General features: G+C 40.0%; 1 protein-coding gene across 3 annotated transcripts in view; it reads left to right on the top strand.

The window, feature by feature from the left end:
• The window catches only part of BICC1 (BicC family RNA binding protein 1), an 89,700-nt gene extending 72,916 nt beyond the window's left edge, over positions 1-16,784 (top strand). For all 3 annotated transcript variants that reach the window (XM_038140274.1, XM_038140275.1, XM_038140276.1), the window contains 13 exons: positions 33-164; positions 1,083-1,269; positions 2,647-2,805; positions 3,173-3,369; positions 3,660-3,801; positions 4,844-5,000; positions 6,324-6,486; positions 7,697-7,736; positions 8,397-8,551; positions 10,246-10,399; positions 12,005-12,165; positions 12,596-12,695; positions 13,812-16,784. In XM_038140274.1, the coding sequence (XP_037996202.1) occupies positions 33-164; positions 1,083-1,269; positions 2,647-2,805; positions 3,173-3,369; positions 3,660-3,801; positions 4,844-5,000; positions 6,324-6,486; positions 7,697-7,736; positions 8,397-8,551; positions 10,246-10,399; positions 12,005-12,165; positions 12,596-12,695; positions 13,812-13,942 (1,878 nt within the window). In that variant the 3' untranslated portion in view covers positions 13,943-16,784. The remainder of the gene's footprint in view (positions 1-32; positions 165-1,082; positions 1,270-2,646; positions 2,806-3,172; positions 3,370-3,659; positions 3,802-4,843; positions 5,001-6,323; positions 6,487-7,696; positions 7,737-8,396; positions 8,552-10,245; positions 10,400-12,004; positions 12,166-12,595; positions 12,696-13,811) is intronic.
• The last annotated feature ends 9,607 nt before the right edge of the window (positions 16,785-26,391 follow it).

Genomic DNA, 26,391 nt, shown 5'->3' with positions numbered 1-26,391 from the left:
GTGCTAGGAATTTTTTGTGCCTTCCTTTTCAGGGTTGCCTTCCCCTTGTGCTCATGTTTGATATGAAGGAAGAAATTGAAGTAGAACCACAGTTTATAACACAGCTAATGGAGCAGTTAGATGTCTTCATAAGCATTAAGCCTAAGCCAAAACAACCCAGCAAGGTTTGTGCAAAGCTAATATTTTCCTTTTAGGCTTTCATGACAAAGTTTTAGAGCTGATGAGTTGATGTGTGCTCTTCTCCCCAGTTTAATGGATCATAAACTTGTGAAAGCCATATGTATTTTCTACTTGAAATACCAGTTTAAACAATCCAGCAGCTCTGCTTTAGGGTGATTTGACTTCAATTAAATGCTTAATAATAAAGAAATCAGCTTTTGTATAGAATACATTGATAAATGCAATGGAAGGTGTTTATTCTAAAATATTTGGCTCAGTATGGATAGAGAACTCTTGTAGTTACCTGTGTTGTATAAAATGCCAAAGCAGGCAAAATTTTAAAAGTTTTAAATGATCATTCCATTGTGTCAGTATGTGAGCTTCCCTGTATGGCGATATATAATCAATACAAAGAAACATCCTGTAGAAAATGAACAAGAAGCAATGGGGTTTTGTAATTTAATTTTCCAGAAACTTATTACCTTATTCTCAGACAGCTATGAATTTAATAGGTAAATTTAAAATTAACAACTGGGGTTTTGTCCACTTCAAGGTATAAAGCTCAGGTAAAAGAGAAGATAGGATATTAATTATTGATTCAGTTATCTAGGTCTTGAGGTACTTAACATTTGGTCTACCAAGTAGCACCAAGGTACTACAGTAATTGATTTTCTTGGAGAGGTGTTCCATCATTCTCATTGCAAATCCTTATGAAATCCCTAGTCTTGCTCTCCTGAACTTCCTGAACACCGCTGAATTTAAATAGTTCTTAATGGATGTTAGCTCATGCTGCCTCACACTGCTGTGCTTGTGGCAGCCATGCAAGGGTATGAGGAAGAATTATCTGTGTTGCAGATCTGTCTTACGGGGTAGTGTTATTCACTGGGTTTCCTTTTTTTTGTTGTTGTTTTCTTTCCCTGCAGTCTGTGATTGTAAAAAGTGTAGAACGAAATGCCTTAAATATGTACGAGGCACGGAAATGTCTCTTGGGACTTGAAAGTAGCGGAGTCACCGTAGTATCAAATCCCTCTACTGTCTCCTGCCCCGTTGGTCTGTCTTGTCCTGGTTTGGATATTTTGTCCTCAGCCGGGCTTGGACTCACTGGGCTCGGTATGCATTCATTATGTTTATATTTTCTTTAATATAGTTTTGTTTTAAACCTAATTCACTTGTACTAGAGAAAATTACCAGAGGTGTGTTTTGTGTAAGGAATTGTGTTAAGTATCAGAGAATTACAGCAGCCTCTGGCCTCTCAAGGGCTTCTTGTTATAAAACTTCTCCAAGGCTTTTGTAATCAGGTGTGGGACTCATCCCTGTAGAAAAATCTCTGGAAGTGCGCAAACCACTCAGCTGAAAGGGAGGGAAATACAGGTGAGGAGGGTCAGGGCTTTTGCAGCTTCTTTGGCTGTGTGATGTCCCAGGCTGTCCTGAATTTGGGTGGGTGCTTAAGCCTGGCAACAGTACTGGAGAGGTAACATAGCAAACACCACATTTCAGGTCAGTATCTCACTGTAATTGAGGGATCCACGTGCTTCTAGTTTAGACCTTGCCAATAGGAAATACAGGACAAAAATGAGGAAACATCTTAATTTTATAGCTCATAGTTCAGACTGAAATTACAATTTTTATTTTCAAGCTCTGCCAATACCTTTGTATCAGAAATGTATAGATAGAAAAACCAAGTAGTCCCAGAAGAATCTAGTGGCAAATCTTGACACAGGTCCTAGAAACTCTCATGTAACCAGCACTGTCCCTTGTGACCTGCCATGCAGGAGTGCTGTGTAGTTCCATCTGACATGCTTCCCTCGGGTCACACAGGAGAAAGTGTTTGTGCCCAGTGCACAGTGTTTGACTGTGATTTTTAATGCTGCTTCTGTGACTGTTCTTGTCATGCTGCACTTTGCAGATTTGGAGTTTTACCTTTTCAGTGTGTAGTGCTGAACTACTCTATGAATGCTTTTACACGAAGAGCTGGTTTGGGGCAATGTTTTGGGGAGTGATCAATGCATTTGATCCTGTATTGAAGGTGCAAAAAGAAATTGAATAGTTGTTAGTGTGCAAGTAGCAGTTGATTCACAGGAGCTTCTGAGCAGAAGGTTATTGTGTGAAATGAAAGCGAGGTGGTGCAGTACAATTGCTTTCTTGTCTCTGTGATGCTGCTTTCAAACAAGCCATCAGAGGGGATGCAAAGGGGTGCTGGGGCTGAGAAGCAGCCAGTTCAGACCTCTGTTACAGCAAGAGTTAGGGTCCAGTAGAAGGACATAAAAGATGCTCCAATTCTTCTTGGGTATATGATGCCCAGTTTAAGAATAAGAATTCTAAATGTACACCAAATGAGCAGCAGGTTTAATGTTTAAATTGGTTTGTGAAATACAAGCTGGTGCAAATTACCAGGGGGTTTGTTTGTTTCTCTTCAATTGCTGCTTTTGTGAAAAAAACTTTTCCTGTAAGTCTAAAGTAAATATTCATCTTATATAATTTTTGCAGGCCTTTTAGGTCCAACAGCCCTGTCAGTCAACACCTCAACTACTCCAAACTCTCTGTTGAATGCCCTTAATAGCTCTGTGAGCCCTCTGCAGAGTCCAAGTTCAGGCACGCCCAGCCCCACACTGTGGGCAACATCTCTCGCTAACACAAACACCACAGGTCAGTGGAAGTTTAATGGGAATTAAATGAACTGTGCAACACCAAGTTATCAGAATTGCAGTTGACAAATCGAGATTAATTATTTGGGACTTTAATTCCTACACGTACCTTAGCATGGAAGAATAAATATGCAAATTTAAGGTTATAACCTAATATATGACATGCTGTCACAGGCAGTGTTTTCATCTGTTTTATGTAGAAAGCAAAGTTAACCTACCCAGATAAAGCATTATGGTTTTGGCATGTGATTCTAATGGAAACTTTTTAGTAAAGTATCACAGCTACATAAAAAATTAGCTAAAATAGTGTAATGCCTGAGGAAGTTAAATGAGACACTTAATCAGAACATAACCAAACTTTATTACAGGTTTTTCTGCTATTCCACACCTAATGATACCATCTACTGCCCAAGCAACCTTAACTAGTATTCTGCTGTCTGGAGTGCCTAATTATGGTCAAAACACTCCATCTCCACCACCAGGCTTGACTCCTGTTGAAGTCCACATTAATGGCATGCAATCAGAAAGTAAAAAAGGTTCACCTTCTTTAAATGGTCATGTAAAGGTAAGTGATACTTCACTGGAGAATCTGATTTCTTTATACTGGACTTCTATTAAGAGAAGCTGAAAGAGAAAACTAGCTATATTAGTAGATTTTATAAAGCTTCTAAGTTTAAAAATACACAGCAGTGTTTTCGAATACGACCTGAAGATTGAGAAATAGAACACTCAAACATAGTGTTCTGCTGTACTAGGCATGAATTTCTCATTCTCCTGCACAGATAGAAAGGGGAAATTGTTTCAATATTTCCTTAAGCATAAAAATCGCTTCAGTGATTGTGACAATCTTTTCAGGCCTCAAATATCAAGTATGCTGCACTGTCTGCCACATCGCTGGGAGAAAACGTGTTGAGCACAAACCACAGCGAGGGAGTAAGGCAAACAAGTGCTCATGGTGCCTCAGAACAAGTGGCTGCCAAGGCAAATAGCGAAGAAGGTGAGATTTTGACATTGTATTCCTTTGTCTGGTAGTATTTGTACAGTCTGTGTACAGTTCATGATACAAAAATGTAACAATATTCTCTCTGAATTGGTTTTGCAACCGTGTTTAAGGAAAATATTGCTGGATGTCCCAGATTCATTGTCAAGGAAAGTAAACAGAATCTGTAGTAACTGAGCTGTACTGTTGATAGAAACACCTTAAATCAACATAAATGTACTTGCAGCATTTTATTTATTCTCTAGGAGTAGAGGGAGATAACCTATGAGGATTTTAGTAGTTTTTACAGCACTTTAACTAAACTCTGCTGGTTTAAATGATGCTTTATTTTTTTTCCTTTTTAACAAAAGGAAATGTTACTGAGAAGATTTTTTTGCAGAAAATTGTGTAGCTCTAACCTTGATGACACTGCAAAACATATAAAATTGTTTCCCAGCAGCATTTCAGTTATGCTGCTCTTCAGAAGCTGAAGTACTTAAGTGTCCCCATCATTCTTGGAGGGGGGACAGCCAGCTCCAACTGAGCCAATATGTGTAAAGGCCTTGTTTCCCTTGTAAATACTGATCAAGGAGATTATCTCTTATTTAGGGTTGTGGTCTTTTGAAATGCTGATTTGAATAAAAGGTACATTGCCAATTTAGGATGATAAATATTTCTAAAAACATGTTCTGAAGTTATTTGAACATAAAGTGGGGGGAGCTTTTATTCCAGCAGAGGTTACCTGAACACCTATTAAAACTGGGTATAAAATCAAATTTCTTTAGAATACTTAGTCACTTTGAATTGTCAGTCTTCACATTCGTTCTTAATTAATATTGCTTAAATATTTTTAGAAAGAAAATACTTAGTGTGACTACTGTATATGTGAATACTGACACTTTTTTGTGCATTTGAAGTTGCACGTCTTGACTGCTTAACCTTGACCTGAATACAGTCCTGCAGTGAGGAAGAGGAGGTTTTCTCCCATAGTTTGTTCCCCCAGAGAGCTCCCTAGAACACAGCAGGGTGGTTGTTTAAGTCTCCTTTCTTGGCCTGGTAGGCTGCAATGATGCTTTTGTGGAAGTGGGCATGCCTCGGAGTCCGTCGCACTCGGCGAGCACCAGTGACCTGAAGCAGATGATGAGCTCTTCCAAGCAGGCCTGTGCCAAGAGACAAACGGTGGAATTACTGCAAGGCACCAAAAACTCCCACTTACAGTAAGCTGAGTGTATAAACACAGATCAGTGGAACTTCCATAACATAAAATTATTTCACATGCTTTTGTACTCAAAAGGGGTGGTTCAGTCCTAAGGTATTCCAAGAACTGATTTAATTTGGCCTTGATTTTCCATCACTTTAGGGGTTGATATAGCCCCCTGTTTGTCTGGTAACTGCAGACTTTGAATGCTTTTTGTTAATCCTGTTTGACTTTGGGTTTAAAAATGTATTTCATCTTCCGCAAAAGAATGGAGATCGTTGTCAGAAGAACTTACATTATCTCTTTTCTAAAGTATACACTTTTCCACTTTCCTTCTTTGTTGATTGCTTAGAGAATAATTTCTGACAGCTTTTTTCTTTTGTGTGTACCTGAGGCTGTTTTCTTCTTAGGAAAGCTGTGTTCAGGGCATAGCAGCATGTTCTCAAACACTTGTCTCAGATGATTTTGGTTGGGTTGGCTCTTTAATGACCCAGCAGTGGGAAAGGCTTGTTTGAGTCATAATACATCTTGGCAACACAGGCTTTGTTCTTAATGCAATGTTTTTGTCCAGTGTACTCATGTTCTCACTGTTTATTTGGGAACTGTTTATCACCACTCTTTTGAGACACATATTTTCTTTTGCTTCATTTATTTACACTGTCAAAGCTATGATATGTATTTAATTCTGCTTTCACAGTTTAAAAATCCAAGGAATCCTGCTAACCAAATTTGGTTGTTTGTGTGTCTTGTTCTTTTTGTTGAGGACACAGGTTCCTTGGGGATAGTAATTTACAGCTTCTAAAACATGATCACTTTTTAAAGTAGTTTATACTGTTCTAGAGGAGCCCTAAAATGTGGCTGAGTTTAGGGAAAAAAAAATTTCACCAAGAGTTAATGTAGGCATGAAGGACTGCAGTTATTGAAGCTGTGAAAGCAAGCAGAGCCTATGTCAACTTTCTTAGTCCCTGTTATGCCATCTCTTTTTATCTTACAACAATGAACCTGTTAGAACTGCTGGCCTGAGCAAGGCTAAACAGGAAATCACACTGTGTGGGATTGCATGCCATAATTCCAGATACCACACAGCTCAAAACTGACTCTATAAGCTATACCTTGTATTTGGTCATACAGGAAGGAGAAACACTTGTTTTCCTTCACTGATGTAAAAAGGCACAGGAGAGCTGAAACGTTTGGAAACATTGCTAAAAACGCTGAGATCTTTGTGTACAGACACGTCTCAAACTTGGTTGCAAGGCTTCTCAGGGTAAAGCTCAGTTAGCAGAGCTGCAGTGAACGTTCCCAGCCCGAGGTGAGCCAAGCTAACAGTGCCTTTGTCCCGCAGCACCGCGGACAGGCTGCTGGCAGAGGCCGAGCTGGCCCCGGAGAGCCCCGTGGCGGATAAGAAGGCCCCGGGCAGCGAGCGGGCGGCCGAGCGAGCGGCAGCCGCCCAGCAGAACTCGGAGAGAGCACGTCTGGCTCCGCAGCCCTCCTTTGTAAATATGCAGGTAGGTCTCCCTGAACCAAGCCAGGGAGGTGTAAATCTAGCTAATTGCAGAGTGAAGTTACTCTAAAATGCAGAGGTGTCTGGCCCTGCAGACTCAATTGTCATCACCAGTTCAGTAAAAGCATTCACAGCCAAGACATCAGCTGTTTCAACTGAGGAATGGGTTGTCAGTGTCTTGAAAACAGAAAAGCTCTTATGCTTCTGTTGGGTAAGAAAAATTTAAGCACAGAAAATTGTGTGGCTGTGTTTGTCTCCACAAGCATCATTTGCCTATAAGATAGAAATCTTATATTGTCGCTTGGAGAGAATTATAGCTACAAAGTACATATTACAACTTTTCAAATGCAGTGACAGCTTGGTTAATTACAGCCTACAAATGTAAACTACTGCCATGTTACTGCAAATCTCCCCAAAGAGGGAGGAGACCCCTTTGACTGTTTGTCAGGAGGCAGTAACAGGGTTATTTCGGACTAGATCTGTTAAAGTGTGGGCATAACCAGACTGTATGGACTAGTGGAACAAGAGGAAGGCTAGTGTTTTGCAGCCCGTTTCTTCAGTTATCCTCTAGTCACTTTCAGTAGAGAATGCAATACTTCAGGCTAATACAGCATTTTTGTAGGTTTGTGTTCAGATTTCCTAATTTGTAATTCAGCAAAGTGTAGCTTGTTTAATCAGGGGTGTTTAAACTTCACATCTTCCATTGACATAGGTAGAATACAAGCAAAAGTTCTTTAAATTCTCTCAAAACTTAGTTTCTTTTTCTTTCACAAGATGAGTGCATGGAGGAGAACCAAACCTGAAAGATGATTGAAAATAACTATGGTGCCTAGATCTGCAAAGATATATTATCTTTTTTGTACAATTAAGGAATGTTTTCAATGCTCAGAACAGATAGTTAAGGAAGAGAAATTATGCTTGAAAGATATCGAATTTTAAAAATTGAAGAAAAAATTCCTCCTAAGCAGTTTGTAAACACCGCTGCAGCCTCACTCATATGGAAATCAGATAGTTATTCAAAATCTTTATCCATGTTGGAGTGAATACTTTAAGGCTCTAACTGGGCTACCATGAAATTATTGTGCTGTATTTCAGGTTTCTCCTAGATATATTCCCTGGCCACTTTGAAAACGTTTGTTTTCACAGAGATGAGTAGTGGAGAGACATTTAGTTGGAATTGCAATTAAATTATCTTCTGCATGTTTAATTTTTAGGCATTTGACTATGAACAGAAGAAACTACTAGCAACCAAAGGTATGTGGATGAACAGTGACTTCTGAAAAGTTTGTTAGCATATGGATGAAATGATTTCCTGAAGTTTTAGTTTTGTAGTCTGATTTTTAATAAAATCTGAAAGTGGTAGTGAAACATTTGTATATTAGCTTTATGTTCCAAAAAATTGCTTAATACCAACCTAGTATAAAATACAATATATGCAGCTTGCAGATGGGATGTGTAAGCACATCCATGTGCAAGTGATCAATATGGTTTTCAGAGAGCTTATTACCCTAACATGTCACTTTATTTGGATGCAAGTTAAACTTTAAGGTGTTTGCCAGCTAAATGGCCTCTTATTTCAGGTTAAATTAAGTTGTAGAATTGGTAAGGGACTTAACCATATCTTTGACCCTGTTATAAAATAAACCAAATTACCTGTTCACCAAAAGAAAAACAGAAGGTCCTCTCTTTGAAATAGATGTGATTTTTTTGGCTTCCATGCAACCCTGTGGGATTTAACTATCTTCTGGCAGAGTGTATTGCTTTAAGAAAGGATAGGATTCAAGCTGTGTAGCAAGTGGAGATGTTTAGGGTTCACTGTTTGCTGGGCTCAGGCTGTTAGCAAACATTGCTTCAGTATTATCCTATCAGTATCTTTACTAAGGCTGAGATTTACTGATTTGTCTCTATTTTCAGCTATGTTAAAAAAGCCAGTTGTAACAGAAGTGAGAACTCCAACAAATACATGGAGTGGTTTGGGGTTCTCCAAATCAATGCCTGCAGAAACTATCAAGGAACTAAGAAGAGCGAATCATGTGTCATACAAGCCTTCCATGACAACTACATATGAGGTATATAAAAGCATATGAAAGTTTACTTTTAGTGAGTGATACAGTTGTTTCTCTTGAGAAATGTCTAACTTCTGTAAAAACAAAGCCTTGCAGATAACCGTTCTAAATATTTTTTTATGGTGAAAAATATTTCTTACGTAAATATTAAGGCATATGTAATACATTCAGCCCAACACACAAAGTTACATCTGTTTCACAGATAAGTCATAGAGCATAGACGTCTGCTTCTTGAAATATATTTGTTTAAAGGAGCTTTGAACAACTTACAGGACCAAACCTCTCACTAGTAGCAAACCAGCAATAGGGAATTTGTAACCTAATGAGAGCAGAGTATATGTGACAGATAAACTATATCATGTGTATCACTGCATGGTGGAGGAGAACAGCAGAACAAGCAGCTCATCTTTCCTTCTGTGGACAGAACTGGAACAGCTGTCTCTACTTGCACTATTCACTGGGCTCAGAATTTTCCCAGGCAGAAGGCAGACAGAGTCCAGCAATTCTCTTCAGAGTCCCAGCATGAGAATCTTGCAGGGAATTTGTTCCTTTCTTCTCAAAGGCATGCTGAAGTTGCTTTTTAGTGTGCTTCCTTGCTATAATCCTTCCCAGCTTCAATGAAGACACCTTTTCTCTCCTGCTTTTATGCTTCTTGAAGAAGGGGACTTCGTAGTTCTCTAGGATATACCTGTCTGTTTATGCAAAATGAATATTCAGCTGGGGTAAAAATGTGCCTTGATATTCTCTACTTGGCATATCAACTTCCTGAGCCGTTCAGCTACATGTAGTAGGCTTGGCTACACAAGATGCAGTAGTAACTAGGGAAAAGAAAAAACTGCAACCAAAACCTGCAAATTTTTTTTGCATACTTTCCTATCTTGGTTGAGCTGGGGTGGGGTTTTCCCCCAGGCCTTGATGTCTGAAATCTCCAGATAGGTCTGTGATTCTAACCAAGAACGGTGTTTCTTCAGGGGTGCCAGTTTTACTAAATAGTGTAAAAGATTGCCTCCTAAGTGATGCTTTTCAACTGGAATTTCGTACAAGCTTATAGAATTAAATTGTTATTTCCATAGTTTTTAGCTCATGTAAGTATGTGATATCCAAAAGGTCAATTTCTTCTGGGTATGTTCCCATGGAATACTGCTGCCTTGTATTGCTACATTCTGACTCACAGTGATGAGGGTTGATAATAAGTATTTCACAGGTATATGGAAATCTATTTAAAAAGACCCCAGACAAAACAGCTACAAATTCACACGGCATTGCAGAATTGTTGTTGTAGTATAGTGTGCAAGGCTGTTGTCAAGTAGTGTGTACTTGATCCACTTATCTTCAGATAAATGTTCTGTTACGTTCTCTTCCCTGTGAAGGGATGTAGTCAATAGACTGCTTTGTCTAGAGTTTGTGTGGGAATTTGATACCATGGAATGTTTTGGAAACAAACTTGGAAATACCGAGCAATTTATTTTGAATCATGGTCTTTAAATAACTTCTGCTTTAAAACTGTAAACTGCATATGTTTGAGGCACACCTGCTGTTTTCGTGTCCGGTTTGCAATTATTTGCCTATTGATCAACTGCCAAAAGAATGTTTGTGAGCGTTAAAAGCTGCTTTTTAAGCGAGCTGCTTCAAAGAAAACATATGAGTCACAATGAAAGCTCTGTTTTCAGCCCAAATTTTCTTTCTGTGTTTTGCAGGGCTCGTCCATGTCTCTGTCCCGGTCCAGCAGTCGGGAGCACCTGGGAAGTGGCAGTGAATCTGATAACTGGAGGGACCGTAATGGGCTTGGACCCACTGCTCATGATTTTGTCTCCTCAATTGGCAGCCCCAAGCGGAAACAAAACAAATCAGGTTAATAAGCTCTTATTATCTGATTAAAAGAAAATAATCATATAGTTACCAATATTTATTTTGATATGAACGTATCCTGACTTCATGACGGATTTAAATTACTGACACCTTATAATTACTTTTCTTACAAATTGAGAAGTGTAAGCTTATGTAACATGATAATACAAATAACAGTCCGCAAGGAAAACTTTTAAGGATATTTGTTAAATGCCAGACATCCTTGCTGAAAACTCTTTGCTGTCATGGAGTGGGTTTTTTAAGGTGTTCTGAAAGCAGACCTGTAAAGGGTTTATTTCTAGGCCACTCTCATTCTGCTCTGTTGCCGATGTAACAGCAGCCAGGGCTTTATTGGGCTGTTTGCTCACTAGTGAAGTTATAATCCATGCTGAAACTGGATTCTAAAGCATGAGTCTCCTCATGGAGATAAAAGCTACAAGAACGTGTAGTGACAGGACAAGAGGGAGTGGTTAGAAAGAGAGTAGGTTCAGGTCAGATATTATGAAAAAAAAATTTCCCTGTGAGGGTGCTGAAGCCTTGGCATAGGATCCCCAGAGAAGCTGTGGCTGCCCCTGCATCCCTGGAAGTGTCCGAGGCCAGGCTGGATGGGGCTTGGATCAACCTGGGATAGTGGAAGGTGTCCCTGCCCGTGGCAGGGGGTTGGAATGAGATGATCTTTCAGGTCCCTTCCAACCCACGCAATTCTATGAACAGAAGCTTGTCCATGTGTTTGGCATGGGCTAACTTGATTTTAAATACTGGTTTCTGTGGATACAGGCTGTATGTTTTACAATGACTTTTAAACATTGTTGGAAATTTAAAAATTGAAATTTTACTTTAGTTTTACTCTTAGAAACTTTATTATTCTAATAAGTTAATAGATGCCTTTCTGAAAAAGTGAGAACTGGAGGTAGAGAATACTAAGTCCATACTATCTATCTGCTCTATGGGGAAATAAGTACTGTTGCTGTTTATACTTTTTGTTCACTTTTAAAAGTGAATAAACCTAAATCCCAAACTCAAAGTACACACATAATAAAATTTGTACATGGTAAGAAAGGATAGCTCCAATTAGAGAAAGTATTCATGATTTTAAAAAGCGCATTAGTTGAGGTGTGAATGGCTGCACATCATATTCTAAGTACTTGAAGAAGTAAAGCGATGACAAGTTTATTTAAAATCAATCTATTGATGTTTTCTACCTAATTGGACAAAAATGGAAGTTCTAGGTTAATTAAAATAATTAAGGATTGGAAATGTGTTTATATGTGTGTTAGAAGAAAATTAGGAACACAAATACATTGGCAGAGAAAGACAGTGCTTTATGGCAGCTGTAGCTTTCCCAGAAAATAAAATGTGTGGATAAAAGAAATAGTGATGAGTTGTCTGGACAAAAGTAGATCTATAGAAAACCAACACTGGAACTTAATTAACAAAAAAATTGCTTTATGTTGTTCATTCTCTCAGACCACTGGGAGGCTATTTTTTTTTTCCCGAAAAATAAAGATTTTAATACTTTGCAGATGTAATGATCTAGCTGAATACAATATTGGTGGAAAACCATGCCCTTCTGTGATGTGTCTGAAAAGTGCACTTGTTCCCTTCCAGCTGAACACTATCTCAGTAGCAGTAACTACATGGACTGCATTTCCTCGCTGACAGGAAGCAATGGCTGTAACCTCAACAGTTTGTTTAAGGGATCTGATCTGCCTGAGCTCTTCAGCAAGCTTGGTTTGGGCAAATACACAGATGTATTCCAGCAGCAAGAGGTTGGTGTTCCTTTGAGAGGCACTTTTGTGTTGGTAGGATGTTTTCTAGCAATAGTTGTGCTGTCTCTTCACCAAAAGCCACTTAGAGCTCACTTTGTGACAGGATTTTCATGAGCTGCTCTTTCAAAGCTGGGTCATACATCATACAATCGTGGTAAATACTCAAAACCTCAAGACTCATAAATAAGACTAACTGATTCCTTCTGCTTTTCCTGAACTGGTTACTTTTAAATTTCTCCTTTTCTGTCACAAATGTAGCAAACTGAGCAACTGTGGGAAGCAGCCATTGAAAAGCCATGATTGCTGCTTACATGAGTAACTGTAAAATGGAGCAGGGAAAAAAATTAAACTGTTCTGAACCACGTTTATTACTTAATACTTTTTTTGGAAGACTTGTTTCGCATAGCTTTTGCTATTTATTTTAATCTAGATTGATCTGCAGACATTCCTCACTCTTACTGATCAAGATTTGAAAGAGTTGGGAATTACCACTTTTGGTGCCAGAAGAAAAATGCTGCTTGCAATCTCAGGTAAAAAGCACAGAATACTATTTATTGATTTTAAGCATTGTTTGTATTCTTCTCACTCCAATTGTGTGTTTATAGCCAACAAAGGAAAAACAAACCTTGGAAAGACTGAAAAGTAAGACTAGAGTCTACAGAGGTAATACTAGCTTGCCCCTCACCAGAGGTGCTTAAACCCAGGATTTATAGAGCTTTCTCCTTACTTAATAACAGCTCACTTGCAATAGTCCTGTAAAAAGCTGCAGCTTGGTTCATCTCACATTGTGAAGTTTGATGCCCCAAAATTGTGGGTCCAGGAGCTTCTGGGATTACAGGCACTGCAGAGTCTGAACAGCGCTACATACCAATCACAACTGGCATTTTCAACCTTTTGGTTCCCTGTCCTCCATCTAATTGATTAGCAGAGCAGTCATCCTACTGGGAAAAAGTGCTTACTTTTAGGGGGCTTTGTGGTTTTTGTTGTTCTTTTGGTTTGCAAATGTACTTAGCTCAGTAGCAGTCTTGAAAATTTATGCAATCTCTCAGTGGTTTGTATCTAGCACAGAGTTTGTTTACAAGAACAGGAAAGTGGGGAAAAGAAAAATATTTTAGATGAGCTATTACTGATACAAGATTAGGGTTCATGTTTAAAGGAGAAGTGAGCATCCGTTTTTTTCTGTAAGTCCTTGGTGAAATACTGGTTCAGTTTTATGTTTGAAATAAAGAATTGTGCATTGAGAAATTAACAAGTTGGTAACAAGATTTTCTGTCAATCTCAGTCTACACTGTGTGGTTGGGCTTCCAGGAATATTGCAGTGTTTGCGTATTTTAAGAGAAACTTTTAAAAGTTTCAGCTATGTCAATTTGATCTAAATCAATATTGCAAAAAGTTATCTACTTCACACTGTATTAGTGCCAAATAAGAATTGTCCCAGGTAGAGCCTCTGAGTCTTAACCTGATGCTCTTATTATCCTGTTGGACTGTTTGTTAATTGAAGGAGTGCATCACAGATATTTTCAGTGCATACCATATCTGCCTAAAATACTTTGTTCGTTTAAACAGAAGTTGTGCATTTGGTTGGCATAAAGCATTAAAATGACTTTCTGATGGGAGATTTCTGTGGGTGTGCTTGCCCCTTCCAGAACTGAACAAAAACCGAAGAAAGCTCTTTGACCCATCAAACATCCGTGCCTCGTTCCTGGAAGGTGGAGCCAGTGGGAGACTGCCGCGCCAGTATCACTCGGACATTGCCAGTGTCAGCGGGCGCTGGTAGCAGGAGGCTGGGCTCGGAAAGCAGCTGGAAAGATGGACATGGCAATCCTGTGGACAGCCTTCACTGCACACCACCCTCTGCACTTTGGGAGTTTGGGTGTCAAGGACCAAAGCGTTTTGTCTGCACAATACTGTGCCAAAAAATCAGAGAGAATACGTTTTGTCAGTTGTCTTTCGAAACACCAAATGTGGGTTACGTTTTACTCATGTAGATTGGACAGAATTTGCAATAATAATAATATAGGGTTCTTTGTTTAGTATTTTATTACCTATAACTATAATGTATGCACTGAATTTTGTACTTTGTTGAATGAAGGAAGAATGAAGAGCTGGGATGCCAGAGAGCATAGATTTGGCTTTATCAAGTTGGATTTTTCTGGTACTGCTTAAAATAATTATTGAGGTCTTTCTGCACTTTACATGTTCTGATTTCTTGTCCTGTGGAAATTTATTTCTCTTTCATTTCCATATCAATTTTTATATTGGCACTAATCAAATTTTTTCAGGTGTTCCTACGTTAAGTCACATCTCACTATAATGGTACTAGAAACTGGTTCTTATGCAGATTTTTGTTTTTCCTCTCTCTGTCTCCCAGGTAGTTATCTGAAGAGATTGTTCCAAAATCAAGTCACTTGGTAGTGGACCAGTCCTATTATGCTCTTATAAAGCAGTCTAATGCTGCCTGCAATAATACTCACTGTAACAAATGCAATGAAAGACCAAAATGGACCTTGCAATATTAACCCTTTTCAGTCAACATATTTAACTGCTGCCTTTATGCTAAAACTGTTTTTAATGGTTGTCTCAAAGCAAAGGGCTATTTTTAGTACCCTGCCACTAAAGGACACTTATTTATATCAGACTTTTATTTTTAGATTCTATACACCTACAATACGTAACAGATTAAACTGATCTACTGCAGATTTATGGTAGAGACCAAAAGGCATTCATCAAACTAGAGCTCTGGGCTGTCAGTTTGATTAAACAGACAACTAATCTAATTTGACAAGACAGCACTGTTGCCATTTAATAAATGACACATATTACTTACATGACTATGCATGCAGCAATGAAGTGACCTACATAAAATAGGTGTAATAGCATCTGTTTTGTTCAATCTAGATTTGTAACTGTCAGCTGCAGAAGTGCTTGAAACTCTGGAGATGAACTATTTCTGAAACAAGTTATGTTCAACAGAAGGAGTCCGTGTTATAAGTGGCTAGAGCTCAATTTTGTATTCTTATACTGTGAAAGTCCGAAAGATTTGGCAATGTTATTCCTCTGTCTTTACAGATGTTGTGTTATGGGTTTATGAAGGCTTTCAATGTAATGAAGGAATCCGTAAAGTGCCTCTTCATGCAATGCTATGTGTAGTTTCCAAGCATTAATTGAAAAGCATTCCCATGAGAAATATTGTGAATTACCTTACCTCTACTGTAATGTATTATTTATGTTCAGTGTACAAGCCTTTTGAGATGGACATAAACCACTGTCAAGTGCTCTTAACAGAAGGCATTAGAATAACATTTACAGTAGTTGGGGTTTATGCAAAAATGGGTGAGAGAGTTTTGACACTTTCCATGGGTAATTCTTTCTTTTAAGGTGAGAATGCTAAAGATGTATGGCAAAAATTGCACACACAAAGGGAATTTCAAGAGACTATTACTTGAGGGCATAGATGATCAAGCAATAATAGAAAGTCTTGTGCTTAGCTAAAAAATTGCTGCTCAGTGTTCATTTCAGCCATATCTACTTAATGGTGTATACCTGGGTGACTTCCCCTGTAGATCAAGTAGCAGCTTTGTCTGGTTTTAAAATGGCACTGCAGATGTGACTGGCTAAAGCTGTATCTGGTACTCACACAGTTCACAGCAACTTCCTGTGCTCAATGCCAAGAGTCAGTATCCACATGTCTAGGGCAGATTTGTGTGTGTCACACAGGCAAGAGCAACTTCATGGAAACCCTCTTGGAAGCCACAATTTCTCATTCTAAAGCTATTTACACTTGTGCTTACTTCTAAGCACACAGATAGTTCCATTCACACGGACTATTTATGTGCTTACAGATAAGCTGTTGTTTAAATGCTTGCATTTGCAAGCCCAGTGCTTGCAAATCAAATTGTTTTCTCCTTATTTCATAACATGTTTTTAATGAACTAAATATTCAGCAACACTTTGTACAGAATTTTCTGCAACCCCTTCTTGCTTATTTTGCCTAAACTTAAAGCATCCGAAAGCTTTGCACTCAGATTTTTAGCCTTTTGTAGGTACGTGCTATCCATCCAGATGGTACTATACTCAGAAACTGATTTTCTTACAGTATTAAGTTGATGTGGTTATTTGCTGAGCAGTGCTTATTTCATCTACACCAAAGTGAAGAATTTCCCATGAACAACATTATTTTTATTATTTTTCAGTAGGGCTTCACATTTAAAAAAAAAAAAAAAAAACACACTGGAAGTAAAGAAAATTTCTCACTTACTTTGATTCCACAAAGGGAATATAACAGTACAGTGTATCGTACTGTTAATGTTACATTATGCACAAATATTTGACTTGCTACATAAAATGTTAGTTTTAAATCTGTGCCTTAACAGTGACCAGTTATCTGTAAATATAGAGCAGATACAGATTGTATTTTTGTGGGTTGTGTCCTTTTAGTGATTTTTTTTAAAAAATGAAAGTTGAAATTAAAACATTAAAAATGGAGATTTTCAAAACTAATCAGTGTTGCATAAAATAAATTTATATAACTCCCTTGTATTCTGATTGGTTCATGAAGTATTTTTATATAGACCCAGTTCCAGGGATGCTTGCTTGTTAATAAAATATAAAAAGCACAATTTGACATAATGGCAACATGTTTCTTTCACATGTTAATGCTTTATGTGTTTTCCTGTTCTTTTTGTGTCATATACAGTGTCTTTGTCTGGCTTTTAAGTGAGAATGCTTTTTTGGGGTGCCTCTCCTTAATCTAGGAGGAGTTAAATTATGATAGGTTCGATTGTGAGCAGGTTTTAGTGGTTTGGCTCATGAATTCCGTTCTTTCTTTGGTCTTCCCATTTTAATGACTGTTTTGGTCAGGTCAGCAGAGTTGTGTGTTCTTTCACGATGGTCATTGTACTGTCATTTCCAGTGTAGGAGTAAGTGGTGGGGACGGGGAAGGGAATTCTTTCTTCAGGCTGCTGGGACATGACCAGTCAGACTGGCCAGAGGCACAGCTGTCACACTGAGGTGACGTGCCCACAACAGGCACAGTCAGTCCTGTTGTTTGCTCCGCAGCTGCTGGTACAGGTTCAGTATTGCTCTGCCTCTCTCAGGGATCTCGTTATCCCTGCCTATGTGGTCTCTGTTTTACAGACGCAGCTCTCCAGTGGCTGTTCCTGGCTCACTGACCTTGCAAAACTCAGAGTTGTTTTTCTGAGTACCTCCTGAGAAGTGCAGGTGTGGGAACAAGTCTGTGAAGGGAATACATCAACAAACTGATCTGCTGAGGACAACTGAAGGGTGTGGTGCTGAGCACTAATTTACCAGGCATCGACATAAATTAAGTGGGAGTTTACAAGCAGGTGGGCTTGCAAAAATTGCACAGTGTGTCTGTTGTCTGACCTATAGTGAGCTAGGAGGGTCTAAAGCAAGGTAGTTTCCTTTGTGAACCATTTATTTGGGCATATTGCTTCCAACAGCTGTAGTCAGTAGAGTGTAAAGCTGGTATGGGACAGAGGAGGAGGTGATGGAGCATTAGAGCTTTTTGGCTGCTCTGCTCATGGTGCAAGCAGTGTTCCCAGCAGCTGGCATGGCACAGCATCAACGGCATTGCTCCCTGAACAACTGGGCATGTCTCTCTCTGCTACCAGTCAGTGGAACAAAACTGGTGATTTTCAGTCTGAACAAAAAGTTGCATTCTAAGAAATGTTGCCAATACACAAGAGAAAATAGATGGAGTCTCCAAGCTCTGTGAAGATTAAAAGTGAGGCATCTCTCTTTGCTGTTGAATCCCACTCCGATCTAACAGTTGCTGGAGGAATTTTGTTTTTCCAAAGTCCTACAAAGCATGGTTACACCAGTTTTATGAGTACTGTTGTAATCTGGTCAGTACAGGTGTGATGTGCAAGGGTATTCAGAAGTCTGTGCTCATACTGTGAAGTAAGCCGAGGAGTTTTTGATTCCAGGCAAGTCTGGACACTGTTGGAGCTACATTTCATCCTTGAAGAACCAGCTTCCTTTTCTGCCACAGATACTTGAGCAGAAGGAAGGTTTGGTTTTATCTGGAGCTGCTGCAAAATTTTGAGGGTGTCAGAAGATGTAAAAACTGGGGAAATTGCAGAAAAAGTTGCATTATGTGTGGTTGGTGTCATGTTGACAGCTGCTTTGAAAATGGTGAGCTGTAAGGATGCTTAAGCAGGTGGGGGGAGTATTTTAGCACGGTTAAATATAAAAGAGCTCTTATTTTGAATTAGGTGTGGTTGTGAGTGAGGACTATCTTATAATCTGAAAAGCACATAATAAACTTGTGCTTTGGTATAAAATTCCTTTCTTTTTATTTGGGTTAAGATAGCATCTGGAGCAGAAGTAACAAGCACGCAGAAATTTTAAAAGGCTTTTTGCAGATGATATATTTGTATTAAGGAAAACTTGAGTTTTATCTTTGTTTCCTGTGCTGCAGATGTACTTTTTTTGTAATGTTTATAATTTTAATATTTTACATGCTTTCATGAGTTAGTAAAGCAGACTTTAAAAATTAAAGTAGTAGAGCAGTTATACTTGCCAGTTTTGAATATTGACCCAGCTATTAGGAGCAGTTAAAGGGTACTAAAGATATTTTTTTTTCCTCTCACTTTGAAGAAAGGGTACTGTTAAAGAAACAGACTCAAACAACGTCAAAAGTTTTTGCATTAGAGCATCAACTAGTGTCAAATTTCCCTGCTTTCTCAAGGAGTAAGATTTGGGGAATATTTTCTCTGAGAAATGCAGAATGATTCCAGATGTTGATGAAAATATGAAGAAAGATGAATACATTGTGATGGAAATTCCCCAGTTTGTGCCAAAACTGTGTTGCAACTTCATGGAAACTAACAGATGGAAAAAGCAAAACATAAAATGAGAAAAAAACCCTAAGATAATTATATAATGAAGCGAAAATTTGTCACTTCTAACAATGGGTGATTAATGTTTTAAGAAATAATGTTGCTATTTGTGTAATAACCCTAGAACTATAAACTGATATGGATGTTGCTACACTTCTTTGCTGTGATAAAAATCATAGTTTGTCACCCACAAGGGACAGAAGAGTTGAAGAGGCCTGAAATGGACATGGCAATAACTTATGGTCCCAAAACTAAAGCCATCCTTGGGAGCTGCAGCCTCATGCTGTGTATATACAAAATCAAAGTGAAGAGGGTGTGAGTATTTTTGAGATTGAGAACATAAGAAATCTTCTGTAGACAGTAAAGCTTGCTGTATGTTACATATGAATATACTAAGGGAAAACAAAATGGACCCCAAGGACAATTTCCTTTTGCTTTCAGGTGATCCAAAGTTCAGATAAAACAAAATATTCACAACTTTTTCCTTCAGCACCATGCAGCTGAACAATGTTTTGGTTCCTCAAAAGTATGCTTCTGTCTTCATGCTGAAGCTCACCTCAGAGATGAGTTGATAATGCCTGGTCCCCAAAAAACCCTATCTTTGAAGTAGCTTGAAGTAGCTGGGTGCTTAGCCCTGACAGTTCAGTACTGAGTGCTGATTCTTCCAATACTACAAGATCTCTTTACATAGCCCAGCATCTAGAAATCACTACAAACAAAGCTGATATGGTGAAGTTAAATTGCTGGCAGATTTGAATCTTGCTTGGAAACTAGATGGGAGACAACTAGGTAACTAATCCCTGTGGGGCAAGAAATGTTTTAGTGCAGCTAAATTAAAACTAACTTTGTGCCAGCAGTGTTTCTCTTTGACCCAAATGGTGACAATAGCCAGCAAACTGGAATGCTGAAGGCATCTGTCATGTAGGAAGGCTCGTCCCGAGCATGCCTCCAGCACTGGTTATCTTCCATCTTCACTGAAATTGGTTGCAGATGCTCCACTGTTGACTCTTTCTTTCTTTCCATTATACTTTTGGACTCCAAATGCTAGAAAGGGCAAACTTTTAAATTTTACGTGTAGCTTTTTGCTTGCACAAGCATAATGTTTTCTTCTTTTCCTAGGAGTGATTAGTGTGGACACTATCCAGAACCACTAGAGTGGATGAGAGCTTTGAAAGACTTTTTTTTTTTTTTAAGGGATTTAAGAGCCATGAGTGGAGACTGGAAATAACACTTCTGGCACCGCTGCCTTTCCTGGCTGCTGGTGGTGTCTGCTCACCTCTCCTAGATCTTGGCTCTCCCGTGCTTGGCTCAAGTTTCTGCTCTCTTCTGATCAGCACTCAAGTTTCAAACAAGTACTTCTGGGAAGTTTGAGGCATTTTAACTTTTCAGGCAGACTAGTGTTTGCTTTTTGTGTTGGACTTTAAAACTGTGGCAGTGAGGATACAGGTGCTAATGGTCATCTTTGGCCAGAGTGAGGAAATAAATTTGTGAGCACAGCATAAACAGTACGTTGTGGTTATAAGGCTGGAGTAGATGAGGGCATAATTTCTTCTTGTGGGCAGTTGTTTGTGAAGATTAAGTAAAGGAAATGTTACTTTGCTTGGTTGATTCTTTTTTTTTAACCATTCATAGAAAGGAGCATCCTTTTGCATGGTGTTCTTAACGCAGTTTAAAAATTATTTTGCAAAAGTGACTCCACAGGGCCCTTGCCTTAACCAGTAATAAAAGCACAGTTATTCATAGACAGAAGGATTCCTAAGGATCCATCCCCTTCAACATTAATTATTTGAGTACAGCAGCACATTTCTTCCTTGCTTCCCACCTCCCTGTAATATTTCTCCTGAGGCCAATGCATCCATGTTCTTCAGTTGCATTTTTGTGTGGTTATTCTGTGCCCTGGCTCTGCTGCAGAGACGAGGTAATGAATCCCCCAAACAGAATTGCATCTGATCTAGTTCCTACTGCATCTTCTCACTGTGTAAACACATCAGGAAGTAGGAAAGCATTTCTGGAGAGAACAGATGTGTTGTTCTGCTGGAAGCTTTGAAACCCTGTATTTTCAAGTCCTCCTTAATCTTTGTGATGAATTTGTAAGCTTCAAGATGTTTTACATCTGGTTCTGTTTGTCAAATTCCTTTCAAGTGTTCCGTTTTCTGTGATTATACCATCTGTGATAAAATGGGCATTAAATCAAATACTACATAAAGATGCATTGTCTGTTCAAAGCTATACTAGAAATGGAATATTTTGTATTTTGGATGTTTGGTCTATTTTGGGTTTAAGTGAAATTTTATAGACATTTCAGAATTTGTGTTTATACATAAAACCCCAAATTGTTATGACAAAGAATCACAGACTCTGTTCCTTCCACCTCCCTTCCTGAAAGCAGATAAGTCAGTGTTTCACTTTAAAGCTTTTTTTTTTATCTAATTGAGATTTTTCAAGCTCACAAAATTTGGCAGAAAACAAATCAAGTTTTTTATGGTTCCTGAAGGCAAATCACTTTCTGATAAACACTCCAGTGTGTCTTCATGTGCTGTTCAACGTGGGAGGTGTGCAGAAATATCAAAAAGATGTTGAAAGCTTTCTTGCTTGACCTCTTAACTCTTCACCAGGGCAGCTTTTCCTTTGGCTTGAATCTGGTGAAATTGTTCTGTGTTTAAGCACCGAAAAGAAATCCATGGTAGAGCAATACTTCCTTCCTCAGTGCATGCTGTGACCTTGCCTGCCTTTTTTGAAAACAAGTTCTCCAGGCTTCTAGACCTGATAGAATGCTGTATAAAATGTCTAGTTGCTACATGTTCACCTGCTCAGAAATGAGAGGCTTTGCACTCCGTGGTGAATGGGCTTTTAATTTGTGTACCCAAGGGAACCAATTACCTCACGTGTTTCATGCTCAAGCATGGAAAGGCAGCACAGCAAAACAGTATTAATGTTCAGATCTTCCTTTTCCCATAAAAGCTGTCTCTTGCTATGCTGCTTTGGTGCAAGCAGAGTTCTTTCAATTCCTGGTAAATAAAGAGGACTGCCCCAAATTTGTCAAAACAAATGTTACAGTTTATCTCCTGGCAGCTACCCAAGTCTCCATAAAACTGAGTTTTACTCCGTGGGGACCCATAACTGAACCTAATAGTGGCATACACTTTCTTAATGGTTTCTTTTCCTTTTGCAGCATTTACAACTCTCATTATGTAATAATCCTAATGAAGAATTGAGCCAGCACAATTTCTTATTATTTGGAAGTGTAATATTGCTATGTTATAAACAAAGTGAGGAGCTGGATGGTCAAAGGTTAACATGAACAACTATTAGGAAAACTGTGGGTGACAGTCTCCATATTTGACTGTAGGAAGCGTTGCTGCAACAGGTCTTTAAGAAAGAGCAGATATTGCAAACCTTTGCTTTGCCCTTGCTTATTAGTTGGGTGGTAATGCTTAATGATTAGGGGAGGAAACTGGCTGGGTCACGCACCTTTTAAGAAACATCACCAAATCACTGCTCTGAAGAGGGAGGTAAAGTTTCATTAATGTTCTTAGTATCGCTTCATTAACTATTAAGCCCATATTATATAAGTGTGGGTTCATTCATATACTGAGAAAGTGTTTGAAAGTTTTCAATTAGTAATGACAACAAAAATCTCCACGTTTCATTTTCAGTGATTTCACTGTTCAGTGGAGTTTGGAATGGACAGCTTCTCTTCTAGGCAAAAAGTCTGATTTTAAATGCAGATAAAGTCAGAATCTGTTTCAATCCACTCCTGAATATTTGTCATATAAATCACATGACATCATACCTCGGATTTCCCCGAGGAGATACTTAGGTTGCAATCAAGTCATGCTTTGATTTCTGTCCCTGTTGGTTGGCTAGATGGGGTTTTGCTCCTCTTACTGGAGGTTTCTGGATCCCTGTAAACCTATTCTCCACCTTTTCCATGGTCTGCTTGGCTGGTTCACCTTCCCTCTCACTGTCCTTTGCAAGGATTCCAGGCAATCCATCGCTGTCTCAGCCCCAAGCTGGGCGTCTCACAGGACGGGGTTTGTTGCTGGGATTTGGGTGTCCCACAGGACAGGGTTTGTTGCTGGGATTTGGGTGTCCCACAGGACACTGCTGGCTACAGGGTTTATTGCTGGTTATTGATTTGGGTGTCTCAGGGGACCCTGCTCACAGAGGGTTTATTGCTGTGGTTGGTACGATGTGGCCAAGCTGTGGTGGGCCAGCTCTGGCCAAAAGTCAGGTGCCCACCTCAGCAGGGCCGTGCCACATTGGGTGGCAGCTGGTGGGTGGCGATAAGGATGAGGACATCCCTCACTCTCTACCGTCACGTAAGAAATGGATTCTACCCGGGGAAAATTGGCTTCATTTCTTGACAACTAAAATACCTTTGGGCGGTGAGGAACAAAGGGAGATGACCCCTGTTGCCATCTTTTTCTTCCCGTTCAACCTCCCTTTGCCCCCCACTCCCGGTGCCCAGCAGCGTTTTCCCCCCTCAGCCCCTGGCAGCCGGAATTGGCCGTGACCCACCTGAGGCGCTCCCCTCACGGCGGCCCTCGCTCCCCTCACGGCGGCCCTCGCTCCCCTCACAGCGGCCCTCGCTCCCCTCACGGCGGCCCTCGGCCGCAGTGCTGCCCCCGGGACCTGCTGCTGCCCCAAACCCCGCCTGGGCCTGGCCCAGGTGTCTTGGGAAGTGCCCTGGACAGCTCGGGCGCAGAGGACACTGCAGGGGCCAGGGGGTGGCCTTCAGCACCAAGAGGCAACACCTGGGGCTGCCGCTCCCCTCACACCTCAGGCCAGGCAGCCGAGCGTGAAGGTGAGCATGGCCCAGCCGCCATTTGGGAGTCCAGGGGCACCTGGAGGGGCTCCTGGGGAGCTACCCAGGTTGGGGGCCATTTCGGTGATGAGTTGTCCCCACCCCTTTGCTTCCCTGGGCAGGATGGGGCTCCTCAGCACCATGTTTTGGGGTTGAGGACAGTGTGGGAAGCAGCTGCCTCCATTGCCACAAGCCGCTGCCTGAGTCACCCGGAAAAGGAGCGTGTCGGCCCTGATGAGCAGAGCACAGCAGGAGGAGCAGGGCACTCACAGCACCCAGAAAGGTAAGTCCTCTTTTATAATTGTTTAGAAGAAACAGGCTGATCATGAACTTGTGTCATCAGGCAGCATGGTCCCTCTGAGCTGTCTGCTGTGTCCATGATGAGGTGTTTCATATCAGGGTTTGGGTCTGCCGTTCCTCAGCAATATGTTGTCTCTGTGCCGGGTCATCCTGCAAGCCTTTTAGTGTGTGACCACAAAGGGACTGTAGAGGATATTTAAGTCAATAAATACTAGATTTTCCTTGCTTTAAAATGCTTCTTTGTAGCCAGGTGTACTTTGAATTGTATATCTGGCCTCATCCCTGGCTTGGCTTGTCAGTGTGAGCGCAAATTCATTAAACCCAAGAACACCCTAAGGAGGGTCCCCTGCACTGCTGCAAGCTCAGTCTCCAGCTCTGGGTGCTGCCTGGGCAGAGGCAGGGTGTGTTTGTGTAGGATTTTCTGTGGTTTGAAATTGCATTCCAGTGCAACAACTTGTGTGATGAATTCAGGGCTTGGCTTTGGGAGAGAATCATGTGCTGTTCACACAGGTCAAAAGTCATCCAAATCACAGTATAAAAAAAATGTTTTTGTAAGAAATAGGCTGTTGAATATATTTAGTTATTCGCTAGCTGTATAAATCTGACCTTGCATCTCTATCTGTTAATCTGTGCTGATTTGTTATGTTCACATAAACACACACACACACAAAAATCATTATTTAAAATTGACACCACTTTAAAACGTCTGATAAAGGAATTACTTTCTCTTAAGTCAGCGATATTTTTGTGAGGCATGGGAGGAAAGGCAATAGCAGATGGCAGAAATTTCCAGCAACACGCAGTGTGAGATGCACACCGAGCTTTCCAGCTCCCCTGTCGGGGCAGCACATGGAGGGATTGGCAGGGCGGGAGGACGCTGCTTTTGTTGCTGCTGCGAGAGCCGGCCTCCACCAAAAAGGTGACAAATGCCAAGGGAGGGGGTGCCAGAAGCACCACAATTCCCTAGCCAAACTCGTAATGATGCTTTGAGGTTTTCCTCTCTCTAGACCTTTTATGGCTTTTTCCAAGGCGAGAGATCAGAATTGTGGCTTTCCTCCAGCCTGTGCCTGAGCACACACACTCAGAGGTGGCATTTCTGCGTTTTGTAAACCTCTGCAAAACATTCAGGATCTTCACAGCCTGTGTTTTCTGAGACAAAACGAATTTAAATATAGGAGAGCTCATCATTCAGTTAACTGCTGTCACCTGCACTTGCCATCAAGTGTTTAAAATTATACCGGGAAAGGAACACACTTTTTTCTGTTACAGCTTTGATTTTTCAGAGCTGGTAGAAAATTTTATGGAAGCTTATAGGTTAGTTGTTATTTTACACCATGCATTGTGTTTTCTTGCAACCTATTTTCATTCAACCCATCCAAAATGTCAGAATTTTACTGCTCTGTTTAAGTGTTCTCTGTAGAACTGATACTTGAAATCGCTGTTCCAATGGTCGGATTAGCGTGTGCAAATCTTTGCTCTTTAGGTTTGTGTGGATGAGGTCGTTTATTTTAGGGACCTTAAAATTTAGGGAGTTCACGTTTTCTCTGGTATGGTGCAATGAGAAGTGCACATCCTCTGCGCTGATGGACTGCTCTATGGGAGGCTAAATAGTTCCTGAAGTCAAAGAGGAGTACAAGGAGAGTTGCAGCTCATATTTAGGTCAGAAGCAATAAAAGAAACCTCCCTGAGTGTTGCTGATTAATCATTAAAATGAAAGATGTTTTTTCTTCCTTTGCATGTAAAGCTACAGTATGTTACAATTGCACTTGGTGGGTTAGTGCAACACACTTAGATCTAGCTGAAGCTTTGTCTGAGGACAGTGAGCTGTGAATTGTATTTTTCAATCTGTCGCTGAGCTTTCAGGTAGCCAGGGGCACTGTCTGGACTCGTCAGGAGTCATGAAGCAGCTGCATTTTACGAGAGTCTGGAAACCTGCCGGTAACAGCCTCACAAACAACATCCTTTGGCCGAAATGATAAACTTCATTAGGTCAATATAACTACACATACTGAAGAATTTTAAATGTACTTTTACAAGACTGCATAAAAACATCACATGCTTACAGGCTCCACAACTATTAAACACTGAGGAAAATCATCTAGTGCTTATGAAACTTTCTTTCATCTTCTGAATTAGGTAGCTGAAGTAGGTCAGTGTTGTTGAGAATTACTCTCTTACCTTTTAACCAAAGAGAAGTTAAACATTTTCACAGTTTAGAAATTTCTATACTGAATAACTCTGCATTTTAGATGGCTT

This window comes from Motacilla alba, chromosome 6 (assembly GCF_015832195.1).
Source record: "Motacilla alba alba isolate MOTALB_02 chromosome 6, Motacilla_alba_V1.0_pri, whole genome shotgun sequence".
Taxonomy (NCBI): domain Eukaryota; kingdom Metazoa; phylum Chordata; class Aves; order Passeriformes; family Motacillidae; genus Motacilla; species Motacilla alba.
The sequence above is the reverse complement of the archived record's forward strand: the minus strand, read 5'-3'. Positions and strand labels throughout refer to the sequence as shown.